This window comes from Ascidiella aspersa, chromosome 2 (genome assembly GCF_963924565.1).
Source record: "Ascidiella aspersa chromosome 2, kaAscAspe10.2, whole genome shotgun sequence".
NCBI classification, from domain to species: domain Eukaryota; kingdom Metazoa; phylum Chordata; class Ascidiacea; order Phlebobranchia; family Ascidiidae; genus Ascidiella; species Ascidiella aspersa.
Genome location: NC_139448.1, coordinates 656,434 through 672,269, shown reverse-complemented (window position 1 = coordinate 672,269; position 15,836 = coordinate 656,434). Strand labels below are relative to the sequence as shown.

The 15,836-nt window shown below is 32.6% G+C and overlaps 1 protein-coding gene across 1 annotated transcript; it reads right to left on the bottom strand.

The window, feature by feature from the left end:
- Positions 1 to 188: 188 nt before the first annotated feature.
- LOC146162969 (amphiphysin-like) lies at positions 189 to 11,365 on the bottom strand. Its single transcript, XM_083381506.1, has 8 exons — positions 11,148 to 11,365; positions 8,422 to 8,502; positions 4,930 to 4,984; positions 4,513 to 4,607; positions 3,648 to 3,728; positions 3,361 to 3,483; positions 2,560 to 2,721; positions 189 to 941 (listed from the first exon to the last, which is right to left on the bottom strand). The coding sequence occupies exons 1-8, from the start codon at positions 11,229 to 11,231 to the stop codon at positions 918 to 920; spliced, it is 705 nt and encodes a 234-aa protein (XP_083237632.1). The 5' UTR covers positions 11,232 to 11,365; the 3' UTR covers positions 189 to 917.
- Between the last annotated feature and the right edge of the window lie 4,471 nt (positions 11,366 to 15,836).

Sequence of the window (15,836 nt, the reverse complement as noted above, 5' to 3'; positions counted from 1 at the left end):
CTAATGTTGTTGAACTCTTACCACGAGGGAACGTAAACACAAAATCTAAACAAGCCCTAGGCAATTGAAATGGTTAAATCATGTAATCTTCGAAACAGGGGTAAGAATGAAGTATTTTACACAAGATAAAAAAATAGTTAAAATTTTAGGTACAAAAACACTGCGTGCAATCAGTTCTGCATCAATAGTTGTTATAAATCATACCCTTTATTTCTCAGACAACTCTGGATTTTACGTAAAAAAACGTTACGAAAATCAAACTGAATAAAATAAAACAATGCAGTGAACTTTAATGTTGACAAGGTAATTACAAACAATAGTAAAGTATAAAAATATCGACTTTGCAAGAACAAACAAGACGCTAAAATGCGTGGGCAGCAAAGTACCGGGGCGGCACTTATTACAAGGCAACGAGCAAAACGGCAAAGCGCTTTGGGGAGACGAGCGCTCGCTCAAATAAACACGGCTGTGGTTTTGGGAAAGGTCGGCCAAACATGAACAAAACAAAAGTAACAGCGGTCAATAAAGAGGAATGACGTCACATCTAAACGCCCATAAGAACACACATTTCGTTTATACATGTTTTAGGTTGAGAGGTGTTAGTTTTAAAACAAAAGCTACATTAAAAGGATGTTATAGAAAAAAATCCTTTATGTATTGTTTAAGTTGCGATGAGACGCAAAGATGCCTTTCAACTAAAACCATTTTATCAAAATGGAACATACTACAACCCCAATGAAAAAAATAGAAATTACGCACAATAGGTAAATAATAAAAGGCGTGGCGTGTTGCCCCACCCCCTGGAACCGCCCCTGCCCCTCAGTTCGCTTCCATCAACAGGAAAGCTGATAAATGTTTCGAATCACGGAGGGACGATTGTTGGTCGCTCGAAGCAATCCAAGATTAGTCGAACTTCATTAGCGAAAACGCACTCTGTTCTCCTGCAAAACACAAGATGAAAATTTGAAAGCTGATAAACGTGTTTTTAACTGAAAGAAGAATTCCAACCGTCACATCTGTTTACAACAATTGTAATCTCGCCCATCTGATGTTGTTGTATTTACATCGGGGGTAAATTAAAGAAGTGTTGTTAAACTGGGTCCGTAGGTGAGTTGAGACCCAACCAGTCACATCTGTCGCCCACAGTTTATCAAGAGTTTCCATAATAATAACAACTGTTTTGTAACTGACCTTAAATTAGCGCAAACCTACTACTTAACTAATTTTCCTTGCTGAAAATGTTACTTCTCATACATTAAGGCTATTATGTCACACTGTTCGTATTTGTGGTTTAAAAAAAATAATTACAATATTAAAGAACATGTAAAAAAGTGACAACATTTTAAATATTTTTTTAAGTTAAAATCGTATTTCACGGTCGTAGAAAGCTTGTACCAAACATTAATTTAGTTGCAGGGTTGCCAAATTAGACATAAAAATGTAGTATGTAAAATTATTTAAAGATGCATGGTTAGAGAATGAAAATTGAACAATAGGTAAGAAGAGGCACTTTGCATAATAAGATCCATTATGTAATGTATACGGAGCTAAATAATGTACATATGTAATGAGTGATGTTACTTTTCACAACTTACATTAGGAAGGAGACAAGCGAGAAATAATTTAGGATAATATAATAAATAAAAAAAAGAAGTCGCGAAGTAACGGTGATAAGAACTGCAACGGAAAAATACACCCGCAAGTCGAAAGTAGTGAGGTCAATGGGAAGCAACAGATACACGCAAGAAGGAATTAGTAATAAAAATAAAATGAAAAAGAACTCGACGATGGAAATGCGCGAATATACCATTTATGTATTAAACAAATACAAGGGGACTGAGAGCGTGTCCACGTTGAGAGCGGGTTTGTTTATACAGCGGCACAAGCCCGCTCTCAATGTTGACACGGTAAGGGGCAAATGATCATAAGGGCAATAATATTGCAACTGGGCAAAAAATGTATAGTAGTCAAACAATAAATAAGAACACAATGGAACAGGGTTTACAAGACGGGACAAGAAAATCAAGCTGAACCCGATATCATTTTGTCAATATATTACACACAGCGTATTAATACAGAATTCCCATTAGTAAAGTTGGTTGCTATGCTTTAAAAAAAAGAAATTATGAAATATACAAACTACTTTTTTAAGTGGCTTAAATGCAATTTAGTTATCACAGGGTTTTAAAAGCAAATAGAATTGCTGTTTAACTATGAAATAATTTTAAAAAGATCGGTTATATCCAGTCCTCATAAAAAAACATTTGAAAGTGTAATAATATTTACAAATGATCAAATATTACATAGTTTTGTTTTCAGATAAATTTAAATTAAAAAAGTTTAATAATATTTACAAACAATTTCACACCTTAATATTACAAGGTTTTTGAATTTAAACCAAACAAACTTAAATCACAAAATCACCACTGAAACTTTGTATTACATAAATATATTTTTATTGAAAAAAGTTTGATAATGTTTACTACAAAATCAAATATTACAGCCTAATCCATATATTAGGGTTTTTAAACAAGAACAAATCAAATCACATAAGTTCACCTCGGAAAGTTCGTTGTAGAAAGCTTTCTCAGCAGTTGCGATGTTCGTAACAATGTCGGCGCACAGGACGACCCGCGAGTCGAAAAGGTCGGAAAGTTCTTCGTGAAGTTGTGAGTTCAGCGTCTCATAAGTATCATGGGCCTCTGTCACGCGATCCTGGGCCTATCACGTGAATATCATGTTCAAAAGATAATCCGCAATAAAACATAAAGTATATGCGGAATGCAAGTCTATTCAAAGTCTACTTTTTAAACAGATTGATTTTGGTTACCTTTTGAAGATCTCCATTTTGTCCAAATATGTAAAAATAAGCATAGTTGCTAAAATTAAAAATTGTTGATTGTTGGCATTTTATAAAACAAGTAGAAATAAACTTTGAACGACCATCTTCCAAGGCAAACTACTAATAGTCTGCAGTAAATACATAAGCAGGCCGTATAAGTTGATAGACCGACTCAGCACTTTAAACCTAAATGCAGTGCCTTGAAACTGCAACCTGTAAGTACACAGTAAATATCTGTAAATTTAAATCAGTCAGAATGGCTCTATATGTGGTATACTTGTTAAACAAACATCTTATTCTTTGGAGTATAACGGCTGGAGGTTTTAATTAGACAAAAAATGAATTTTAAAACCCATAAAAAAGCAGGTAGCATTTTAAAGTAACAAAAAGAATGCTTTCTATGTATATATGGGCTTAAAATTAATTCTTGTACAACAAATCTTAATAAGATACGTCCAAAAACATTGTCGGCCCATATAATGTGACAACTAGTGGTCATTGTCACATAGAAATCTCACCCTAGATAATTTTGTTTCCTCGAGTTTTTTTGCTCCCTGTAAACTTGCAAGATTTTGTCGTGCCGCGTCAAAATCCACCAACTTCCGACCTCGCTTGTTCACTTTGACCTTCATCTCATTGCACTAAAAAAATAAACTTTGAAAACAACTATTCAGTTTATTGCAGGGGCCTTCAACTTTTATATTACCACAAAATTTTGTATCTCAAATGCGATCCCAATTCTTATTCGGCCATTTGATAAAAGTTTTGTAACACGTCGTTTCTGAAACACTCAATTTATTCGAACCTGAGTGAGATGATCTTGTAGGACAGATATAACCTCTGTGTTCAGTCGGGCGTGAAGGTCACTGTGAAGGAGATTCGTCGTCTGTAAAAAATAAAACTTAAATTGGGTTGGAAGTATGATGTTGGATATTATGTGACTAAAGCTGTTTTCCGATAACAGTTTAATTAAAAAATCCATGATTTGTGGCAAATATATCGAAAATAAAAAGTTAATAACTAAAGCTATGTAAAGTAAAAATTACGCCAATTAGAGCAAAATACAAAGTTATCTTTAAAGGTTATAATTTCATATATTTTGTATAACATTTATATAATGTCATTTGCTATCAGATCAGGTCACAAAACTTTCTATCCAAAATAACAGGCGTCAAGATAAAATGTTGACTATCAGAAATGCCTAATTAAAAGCAATGTGCAAATTTTTGATTAGCTTTTCAAATTGTTTCGAAACACAAAAGGATGTTTGCTATTAAAGGTATATTGCAAACTTTATTTAAATCATAGTTGCAGGTTCCATTGCAACAATATAAATGTGCAATCTGTTAAGTTTTGTAAATAAACCACTTAACAATGCAAAAGACCGACCTACAATTAATACAATCTGCCTTTAACGACGATTTTACAGGAAGCGTTTTTAATCAAATTTATCGCGGTTCTGTACAATCCAAACTTCTGTAGTTATACTTCATTGCATTATATTACTTTAAGAAGCTTAAAACAAGAAATGGTAAAAAAAGTTTTTAAAATATATTTGTGAATTTTAGGAAAAATAAAAAAAGTTCGCCCAGGTTAAGTGGATTGTGGCACAAGCTAGCATCTGATCAGTATTTCATTCTACTCACAACTTTATTTCAATTAACACTTACTTTTGAGAGTGTTGCGACCATATCTTTTCCCATCCAACCGTCTTCGTAAACCTCTCCCAACGATGCATAGAAATCATTGGCTGCCAACTGCATTGCTAAAATTAAAAAAAGTAAGCAACCTGAAAAAGCTAAAACACTTTTGGTTTTAAAGTATCTCATGAAAACAACTTAATTTTTTTTTTTCAGACAATATATTTTTACAGAAACTGATGATGCTTGTTGTTATGCGACGGAATATATATTTTTGTCAATTTTGAGAAACAATTTAGGCTTTGCATATGTTTTTAAAATCAAAAGTTTATATATTAAGCTTTATAAAGCAAAAAAAGAAAATGTAACAACTATAATTCGCAAAATATCTTGTTAAAAAAATCAAAACTAATGAATCAGTAGAAATTTCAAAAATATGAACTTTACCGATTATGGATTGCAGGTATCTTTTCATATCTTGCTGGAACTTTGTAAACTGAACCTGAAAAATAAAGTAAATATTTAGAAAAAGTGATTTTTCAACCCATGGGCAGCGAACTAAAACTTTGTCGCCATTTGATCTGGTCGGGTAAAGACTAAAGTAATTCACATGCTTAGATTTATTGAGGTTGCTTCAAGCAAGATTTCTACAAAATTTAAAAAATTGGGGGAAATCATGAGTGAATTGAGTAAGCAATACAAAGACATCTGACTTGTTAATACTAATTTATTATGTTTTTCCCTTAAAAATGTTCAGCGGGTAGAATTAGGTCGGCAAAGCTTTGCTGGTATAGCTCAGTGTTTGGGACGCTGTGAAAAAAGTTAAGAAACACTAATATTCTAAGAATACAGTTGAAGTGTTAAAATTTATATTGAAGATTTTTTGAAACATTTTTACCCAAGGGAGTCTTAAACTGCTTGCAATTTTTTACAAGGGATTCATTTTTGCATATCTGAGTACTGTTAGATCAATTGAGGCCAAAATAAATAAAAAACATGATGAAAAATACAGGTTTTCAACTAATTTTTCGATTTGCCTGCAGACCTGGTAACATTCCATGGAGCAACAAGTGTTGTTTTAATTACTTTTGACTGATAAATTACAAGCCAGAGAACACCCATTTCATTAAAAGCAATCACTCTAGTGATTCTTTAAATGTTACATACTTGTTTAAAACATGATGAGGTCTTATGTTTTTCAAAAAACAAACAGGATTGAAACAGTTTTACAATGAATGCTTTCAATAATCTTTGTTAATATTCACTGTGTGGCAGTGAAATAACAAATAATTCAAACTGTTGACACTAGTCTTTGGAAGAATACATTTCATACAATACATTAGGTTTCATTGAAATGAATTTGTGGCTAATTATGTAAAGAAAGCTTAACTGTTGACAAAACACTTCAAACATAATCAATTCTTTATCACAACTCTGAAATCTAGACTCTAAAAGCATTAACATTAATAAACAAGCATTAATGCAATACAGCTAGAAGCATTTAATTTACAAAAACAAAGATAACAACAATTTAACTAATATATATCAAACTGTTGAAGCCACTGTAATAGCACTAGCATAATTCAGCAAAGATAATGTCACAACAAGGTGTGGGTTATTTATTAATGCCTTTGCTGGTTTTTAGTTTTATATTTTAGTGTTTTATTAAAATTATAAATGTTGCCTTGGTGTCCTTCAGATATGTTGAAATATTTATTCAATTAAGCTCGTTGAATATGTATTTGAGTTTATTAACCTATTGGTTAAGTTTTATTTTGCATTACATTAAGTTTGAATTTTTGAAAGCAAGAACACTCATTTTAAATTCTTATGTTTTTAACAAATTATAAAAAACAGATTTCAAACTATCCACGAAAAGCTACAACAGGTTTTGGATGACGACTTAATTAACCGAATCTAACTTTGGAACAACAACAACAGTTTGAAACATGAGCTGCTGACAATACACACCACAGTGACATCATAATAGTAACACTTGAGAACACTTCAATAATAGCTTGAGTGAAAAGTAAGGGACTTAATAGACTGCTTTTGTAGCAAATACGTTTCAGTGTTTTTAATTTCCTTTACTACATTTTATTCGTTTTATCTTCACTTTATTTCCACAGTTAATGATGGCATGAGTTATTGCTAAAAGTTGGAAAATATAGAATCTGTTGATTGCATTGAATGTTATGACATTTAAGTTGTAATAGAAACTACTATCTCTTGCAATATACTGTTTTTAAAATTCTAAACTCTTTTCAACATTTTTCCAGTAGATTAGAATTCCCAATCTAGAAATTACCTAAAATAATAAGGAATTGCAATTTGTTCCCTGAGAAATGTGAATGACAAAATTTTTAAACCAAGATTGGCAATTTTTAGGCTGTATTTTCAATTGCAGTTCAGATATTTGTTTTAAATGAGAAACTTAAAAACGCCATTGTACATTTTAAGTAGTTTGGGTCAAAATGGAAATTACATTAGAACTAGAATTTAAACATACAAGGAATCCCTAGATAACATTAGAATTAACTACAAACTGATCCAATTGATCGCAATAAAAACTATAGCTATCTAGTTATTAGCAAACGTGTTTCATGGAATAACAACACTATGATGTAATGCTTTGGAATGTGTTTGTAAAGTGGACATATCTTGAGGTAATCATTAGTCGAAATGCAGCAGCGGCTGGAAGTAGGTCACCGCAGGGAAATGCAAGCATTTGCAAGCACACATCTCCACCAAATATCACTATTCATAACTTACAACATAAGTAACTCAAATTAAGTATTTTGAGGAATAAGAGTGATTTGCTGCTGTGCCAATCTCAGTAAGAAATCAAAATTCAAATACTTTTAAAAAGCTTGTAACTTGAAACTCAATTCATGTTTGCTAATTTGACAATTAAGGCCATTTGCCACTATTTAAATTTTAATTTGTGAAATGACTGTTGTGACAGTGATTTCTAAACTCTAGTTTTTATTTTCACCTAAAATGTCTATTGTCCAAAAGCATTCTGAGTTTCTCGTTTGAAAAAATTTTTTGGCCATGAAGCTGAAATGTTAGACCTAAAAATTGCCAATCTTGGTCCAAACATTTCAAATGCGACATAAATTCAAAACTTTTCAAAGAAAAAATTTTAGTTTTTTGAAAAACCTAAATTGGATCGCTCAATAGTTTTTGAATAGAATTCTAAAACAAAAGAGTTTAGATGCCGAGCTTAACACAACAGCAAATATAGTTGAAAATTTGGAAAGAAATGATAATTTAAGCTGACTGACAAAATTCAAAGACAACCAAATACTTGTGGCAACTCTTATTAGCGATAATATTAACAAATCATTTATAATCTGGTAATCTTAACTTATCATGATATGCTACATGACAGTTTAATAAAATTGTAAATTATTTACCAAAGATAGTTTTAAGGAAAGCGCTATTAACACTGGATAAATGACAATACGTTTATTACTATCTAAAAAAAAAAATACTATTGATGTGCGCTTAAATTTGTCTAAATTCATTTGCTAAAAGTTTCTACTTTGACCTGATAAAGCAGCTTGTGCAAAAGCTTGTCGAGGATTTAATACAATTTGTCGTTTTAAATTGACACCTGATTATCCTATTTAGAATCAGACAAATATTTACAAAGAATCAAATGTAAAAATAATTGCAGATATTTATTCGCTTTCTTTTTCTGATTGAATGGAAACAACAGAATCCCTATAGGAACTTCCTGTCGGCATATTTCAAGTGTTAGTGAAAATATTAGGTTAAGCAAAATGTAAGTTTACCAAGAACATAATTATGTATTTAGCTGAAGTGCAACTTTTCAAAATATAAGTTTACCAATTCGCTACAAATCTGGTTTTAAACATTTAGGAGACAAAAGTGCAGGAAGTGACTCGTGGTTGTTATTTAATCAAGATTCACCTGTTGCTTAGTAACAAGGTGAACGTAATTGTCGATGATTTCATCCTTGGTTTCATCGCCGCGCCCGAGCGAACGCAGCATCTGCAAAACACAAAACACGATAACATATGACAAACGCAGAGAATGACTCGTACAAGTAAAAACAAATCCATATGGTTCATTACAAATACTACTGTAGGAAAAAAGCATAAAATTTAAATCAAACAGGAACACTTAAAAACATTATTTTCTCAAGGAATGGTGAGATTTTTGCTAGTTACAGTAACCATAGCGACTTCATTTCAAAAGAAATATTCAAAGAAACTATATTCAAGATTGAATCTCTAAGTCAAAAGTTTTATTCCGATTAAAATTTCTCTTTTTCAAATGTGTAAAGTGTGTAAAGTATAGTTGGTAAGATAACTAGAAAATCCTAGTTAATCTGACAAAGTTTCCGCTTTCAAATAATCATGACTTACTTATAAAACGGAACAAACAATTGGGTTTATTGCAAATGTTCTATTATAAAAATTCAAATCCACTAAAAATTAAAAAACTCAAGTATAAGACTAGGGATGTTTAAAGTAGAATATTGAACCTTGGATTCCAACAAGCTGGACATGTACTACAGTTTCCAAATTGCTGGAAATAGCAGTTGTTAAGAATGTTAACATTTGTTAGAATATATTTTTGATTACAATATACACAGGTTAACACTGTGGGCCTTGTGGGTTGTATGAGCAATGAGTCCTCCTTCAACAGGGTTGGACCTAAGCACTCGCCCGCTCGCCAATGCGAGTGCAAATCCCGACTGGCGAGCGGCTATTGCCAGGAAATTTCAACTTGTGTTAAGCACCACTACTAAGCGAAATATTACTTAGCGCCAGTTATTTTCTCAAACACCAAGGTGCAAATACATTCAACACTACACAAATAATAAGTTTAATCGAAGTCACGTTCGAAGCTCGTATTAAAGATTCTTTGTCCGTGGTAAGATCGTAATAAAGACTCTTTGTCCCGTTTTAAAAAATCGTTTACCGGCAAACAATCAAAGACGCTATTGCTGCAGTGGTAAATAGTTATGAGATTTATTGTTTAACTTAAAGGTTAATTTTTAAAAGTTTAACCAGGTCGTTGATGCTCATGGAAAAGTTTATTGGACTTGCGATGTTCCCAGCGATAAGAATTTTGCTTTTCTGTATTTATTGAATTGTTTGCATAAGAAAATTATAAGCAATTACTGGAGTTTTTGGTAATAATAAGTTTGAATGTAAATGTCTTATATTATTTGTAGGCAGTGTTTTTTAAGACGTTTAAGAGACCGAAAAGGCCCACTGAACACTACGGTATTTTAAAAACCATACAGCTGAGAATTACCAATTAGTTTACGTAGGTATGTTGTTGCGCTCTCTTAAGTTCATAGCCCCGCACAGAAACTCTAGTGCATACAGTTGTTAACTATGTGAAAGAATGGTGTAGTTGTAAATTTACAATTATTTTGTGATTATTTGCTGTTTAACCAGCTACTATACTGTTAGGCGAAGTTTTGCGTTTTGTTTCTAGCGCGAAGCAACCAGCGGTGAAACGTCCTTCAAGCATAGAAAAACCAGAATACGAAAAAAAAAGTGCGAGCATTTAAAAAAAAATGATAAGCGAACAGGCCGTGGCTACTAAATTGTCAGTGTAATTTTTTTCACTGAAGACTGTAAAAAATGTTCACTGCTTAATGGGTCAATAATTTGTTGAACCATGCATGGAAATAAACGACCAGACCCTTAAAAAACAAATGTTTCGCATAGAAACCACAAGACAGGTTAACGATAACCCAAGAAATGGCAATTTGCAGACGGCGTGCCAACCAATTTGGCTATTGTTATTCCGTCTGGGCGAGTGCTGATGGATAGCTGCTCGCCTTGCTGGCGAGTGTAAATTTTTTCTTAGGAACAACCCTGTTCAAACAAAATCAGGGATAAATAATTCAATAAAAATATACTAGGATTCAATATTCTGGATTCGTTGTTCTAAATTTGAAATCCAAAGTTCTAGAATCTCATGGGATTCCACTTTAAACATTCCCCATATAAGACACATTCAGACTATTAAATAAAAAAAAATTCTGCCTAAAAGGTCATTTTTTTCAATTACTTTAACTGTAAAAAAAATAAATACAACACAAAGTAAATAACTCAAACACAATGGAATCCTGCTTTAAAAAATCATGACCGAGTCTGCATTTGATTAAACCTTTCGACAAGATCTTGGGAGTGCAGCTTAAGTTTGCAGGTTGACTTTTTTATGCACACCGGAGGTGCAGAATCTTAACACAACTCAGCCTTTTTATGAAACCTGTCTGCATTCTGTGGCAGGTGCACACCCAACATTTTTATAAAGCAATTTGTGTGTACACTACAATTTTATTGAAAATTTAGCGAGGTTTGGTGATTTTAGGTGTTTTTTCAGCAGACGCTTGGATAAAACAAAGTATGAAGACTCTAATCTGAAACTCACAAGATGAACCAAAACAGATGCTAGAGAATACATTATTTCTGAAATAAAAAATTTACACATAAATTTTGAAAAAAAGTTAAAATGTGGTTGAATCTGGAACGTCGTTGTGCATAAAATCATGATTACACAATTGCACACCTGAAAATTTGGCTCTGCACACCTGATGTCCTCAAAAAGTGTAATCAAGTGCAGACTAGCACACAGTTAGTAAATTGACGCAGCCAACATTTGATACTGACCTTTTCCCGACCTCTGAACGCCATTTTCGTGACGTTACGCTTCAACCGAGCGCTACTTTCCCTTCTATTTCCAGAGTCCGACATTTTGTCGCAAATTTATGAAACAATTTGAAATTTAAAGCACAACTGAATTCTTTGATTTTATACTTTATGTCGTAATACAAAACATATGTTTGACCGAATTTTAGTTTTGCAGCCTGTTTGGAAATGGTAAATTGATGTTAAAACTGAAAAATTATAATAAAATATTGCTAATGGTACGTAAAATTCTTAAAAACCTGTGGTCTAAATGTTAATTGGAAAGCCTATTAAACTGAAACTTTCAACCCATGATCTTGTAAGACCCAAGATTGCATTCTGTAATTTGTGGCCGTAAATAATTTAAACCAAAAAATACTTTTGCATAAATCTTTTTTTCAAATTCGGCATAAGTCTAGAATCTTACAAAGTTTTTTTTAAGTAACCAAAAGAGTTGTCCAAATTGAAACTGCAATAAATAAATAAATAAAGTGGTACATACTTCGACAAACCCAAACACTTACTCGCAACCGAAACCAAATAAAGTTAGCAATATAAACCCCCGGACAAAAATGTGCTTCAGTTACCGTATTTAATTCCCAGTTTGCAATTTTAATTTTGACGACTGGTTTCATAATTGTTTTTCATTATTGTACAAAAAGGTGGCAGAATTCTTAGCCTGTGTCCCAAATTCAGCGCTCTTTCACTATTGTACGCAAAAATTAACTAAAAAAAAACTTTCTTCAAATGCCGCATACCACAACACATATTGTTTGGGTTAGGGTGGGTCAAGTTATTATTAATAATAAACATAATATTACTTGACCCACCCTCACCCAAACGATAACCCGCACCCTAACCCAAACAATATGCGTTGTGGTATGCGGTATTACTTTGTTTTGTTTTTTGCATAACTTTTCACGGACTTAAGCGGATTCTAGACCAGCGCACTTAGCCAGAGCCTGAATAATGTGCATTGATTTAATAATGGTTTTGTTTATTTACAGTATGAACGCTGTGGTAGAATTGTAGACCAGCGCCCAATTTTTCACCTTTTGTATTGCTGCATTCCGACATAGTTTTTTAACTGTACAATATTAAAAAGTTTGACGAAAACTTTTGCAAATGTTTTTATTTTGCTGCAAAATTTTTGCTTCGCCCTTTTCATAGAATACTTAAACACAGTGTAACCATAGAGTATTAGTGCTCTATGGTGTAACTTCGAGTCAAAATCAATACTGACCTCTAAACTACAACCGATTCTCGTCAAATGAAAAAACAAACGAATTAAAACTGTTGTTAAGCTTCGATTGGAATCAAAAACTTTCTAAATTGAAAATTTTGATCGCCTGCAAACATAATTATTTGAATAATTTGCTTAAATGTGGCAATTTATCAAGTTAGGTGATTTCTCTAGCACCATCTACCGGTTACTTTTAATCCACCGATAAAAACTCAATTTTTTCTGTTGCTTTAAATCTGTGGTTTGCTGAAATTTTACTCTATCTGAGCAGGTTTGTGTGACAAAAACACACTTAAGGTATTTACCCTCAGGATCAATTAAATCTGCGTGATTGAGGATTTCCGCATCGATGGGAGGCTTCAAGTAAAATGTTTGGCTTTTAAATCTAACGCTCTTTGACACTAAAAGCTAGCCAACACACAGGGTCAGCACAAAAATGTAACGCCAAATTAAACATATTTATCGTAAATATTTAGGAAAAAAATTTTCACTCTAACTATAAGAATGTCCTATATTTTCTAAATTAAAAAAAATATTAAAAATAGGAAAATATATTAATACTCAATATTAAAAAAAATATCAATATTCATTTGAGGATATCGGCTCTTATCGTCGATAACCGATACTAATATTCATAAGCGATCGCGGTTATTTTTAAACGCTTGTCACTTGCCCAATTCAATTCGCAATCGAGCGAAATTTTACCAAGACACTTCTACAAATCAAATTGAACTGACAAACTCTCCTCAACCGCGAATTAATGTTTATTTAAGTTTTTAACATTTTTTTTAATTTAGAAAATATAGGGCATTCTTATAGATGTGGTGAAATTTTTTTATGAAATATTTAAGATAATAATAAATTGTCAAGCCAAAAAGGTCGAGTAGATCGACAGCATCTTGATTAAGACGTTTCGATACGAACTTGTATCATCTTCAGTTAGTGTCACTGAAAAGCAAATCAAAGCTTCACTTATAAAAGGTGGGACGCAATTGTTATCATCAGAGTTTTTACAGTTGGAGCCTTTAGGTGTTGAATAGGTAGAGCGGTGTAGATAAGGTGTCGACGTTATTATTAAGCTACATTACAGATCCGTGCATAGTGTACCCAAGTATATTAAAGATAAATATGTTTAATTTGGCGTTACATTTTTGTGCTGACCCTGTGTGTTGGCTAGCTTTTGGTAAGAATAGTTTATATAAATGCCTTGTTGCGATATTTTGAACTGCTGGTTTGTATTTGCAACATTATAACTTTTCGACCGAAGGTTTCTAAGAATATACATTCTTCAAAACTAAAATGTAGCAAAAACATTGCTAATTTGTGTAGGGGGAGGTTGCCCGTGTTGGGACATTTTTGTTTCATATCATTGTAGCTTTAAACTATGACAATAAATTCAAACTATTTTTGGTCGAACTGTTAGTTCCGTCATCCCTGCTTGTTTAACACTTTCAAGTTTTCCTTTAGCATTTGAACTTTTTTGGTAAATGGTGATTTAAAAATCGTATTTTTGTCCCGTCTCATGAAACTTTGGACAGCATGAGCCGCGAGATGGGACACATGCAAACTATATTATATTTCCTAACATTCTTGATATACTTATTTTACAACGCCTAATGTATACCATAAAGATACAAAAGCTTTCAATTTACCTGCGACAAAACATGAATTTCAAAACTATAGTCATTTAAAAAAACAGACATTTCCATTTAATTTTAAATTTATTAAAAACAACGAATATTAGAAGTTTAAAACTGACAATCATGAGCTTATGTACATATATCACATATAAAGAGTGGTCCTTCTGGGTCAGCACATTTCTCTAGTGCCCATATTGGCTGCATTGTATCCAGTCTTCTGTGGAGCTCAAATAGCTTTCACCACACACAACGCAGGACCAATCTTTTTTGGGTGAGGTTCCTTTTCCATTTTGTGGTCTGTTTTTTCGGAATAAATTTTGTTTTGTTTTGTATTGTTTTGTTTTTTTGTACTGCAGTGTAATTTGTTGTTTCCAATTCCTTTTTCCTTCAAAGTTTTTTATTCGGTAATCCTGTTAGTAAAGTAGATGACTGCGCCCTTCCACTTCTTTTCTGGTTAGTGGCAACTGGTGGAGGGCTGACATCATAAACCAAGATTGATTCTAACGGCACCCCTCAGAAATAATTAATAGATTGCGACACCCCTACAAGATTTTTCAGTAGATAATTTACTAGAATGTCACAATAAACGGAACTGAAACAACCCACATCAACTCTACACAACTTACGAAGTTTTAATTGGATTTATCCCACTCTAATCTTACACAAAAAGTTGTAAAAGTTGAGCAAAAATCAGATTCTTGAATATTGACAAATATGTCGCGGTGCAGGGCCATCCTTGAGGATTAGAAATGACACATTAAGGTGCCCCGGCACCCCGGTTAAGAACCACTGCTTTACACACATGGAACAAAGTGAATAACCAATCACTCCATTTCTTACTCACTCCCACAAAGCGATCGGGCGAAGCGCGAAAAAAGTGCCTTTATTTCGTTAAAATTTTAATTTAGGAGACGCGACGCATTTGATAAAAATACACATTTCTCGATATAATGTCCTATATACATAATACTTGGGCATATTTTTTGCGTAACTTATCTTGTTTGAAAGTGTTACTAAAAATACAATGGCCTGAGGAAAACAGTCGGAGTCGAAACTGACAATAACTTTACCAAAATTTTTTTCGAAAAAAATGAAAATATACCCAAAAATAAGTAGACCATTAACATCTAATGACTTCAGGCCAATACCTGTTACCTCTATTTTTGAAAAAGTATTGCACCATCAACTTCTTAATTTTTTTGCAAAACATGAAACTATCGGTAAACATCAACACGGATTTAGAAAATATCACCCAACATCGCTTGCCGCAACAGAATTATATGAAACCTATTAATTAACCAAGAAAACCATAGATATAGTTGTGTAGTTTTCCTTGATTTAGCCAAGGCCTTTGATACCATAGACAACCAAATATTACTTAAAAACTAAATCATTATGGTATCATAGACCCACCCTTGAAACTAATAGAAACTTTTTTAAGGCAGAGAAAGCATAGTACAAAAGTATGAAGAATTCTTTCTAATCCAGCGATGCCTGTATGCGGTGTCCCACAAGGTCGTATATTAGCACCTCTCCTCTTTCAAATTTACATTAATGACTTACCAATAAACTCAAATATAAATTGTAATTTATACGCAGATGATGCTGTCATTTATATCTCCCATAATGACATAAAAAAATACAACAAATAGGCCTAATTAAATAAATATAGAAAAAATTGAGCACTGGTTTCGGGCTGACAAACTATCAATTAATCATTCTAAAACACATTACTTGGTAACCAATTCAAATTTGGAAATAGAAAATCAATTCAGTATTAAAATAAGG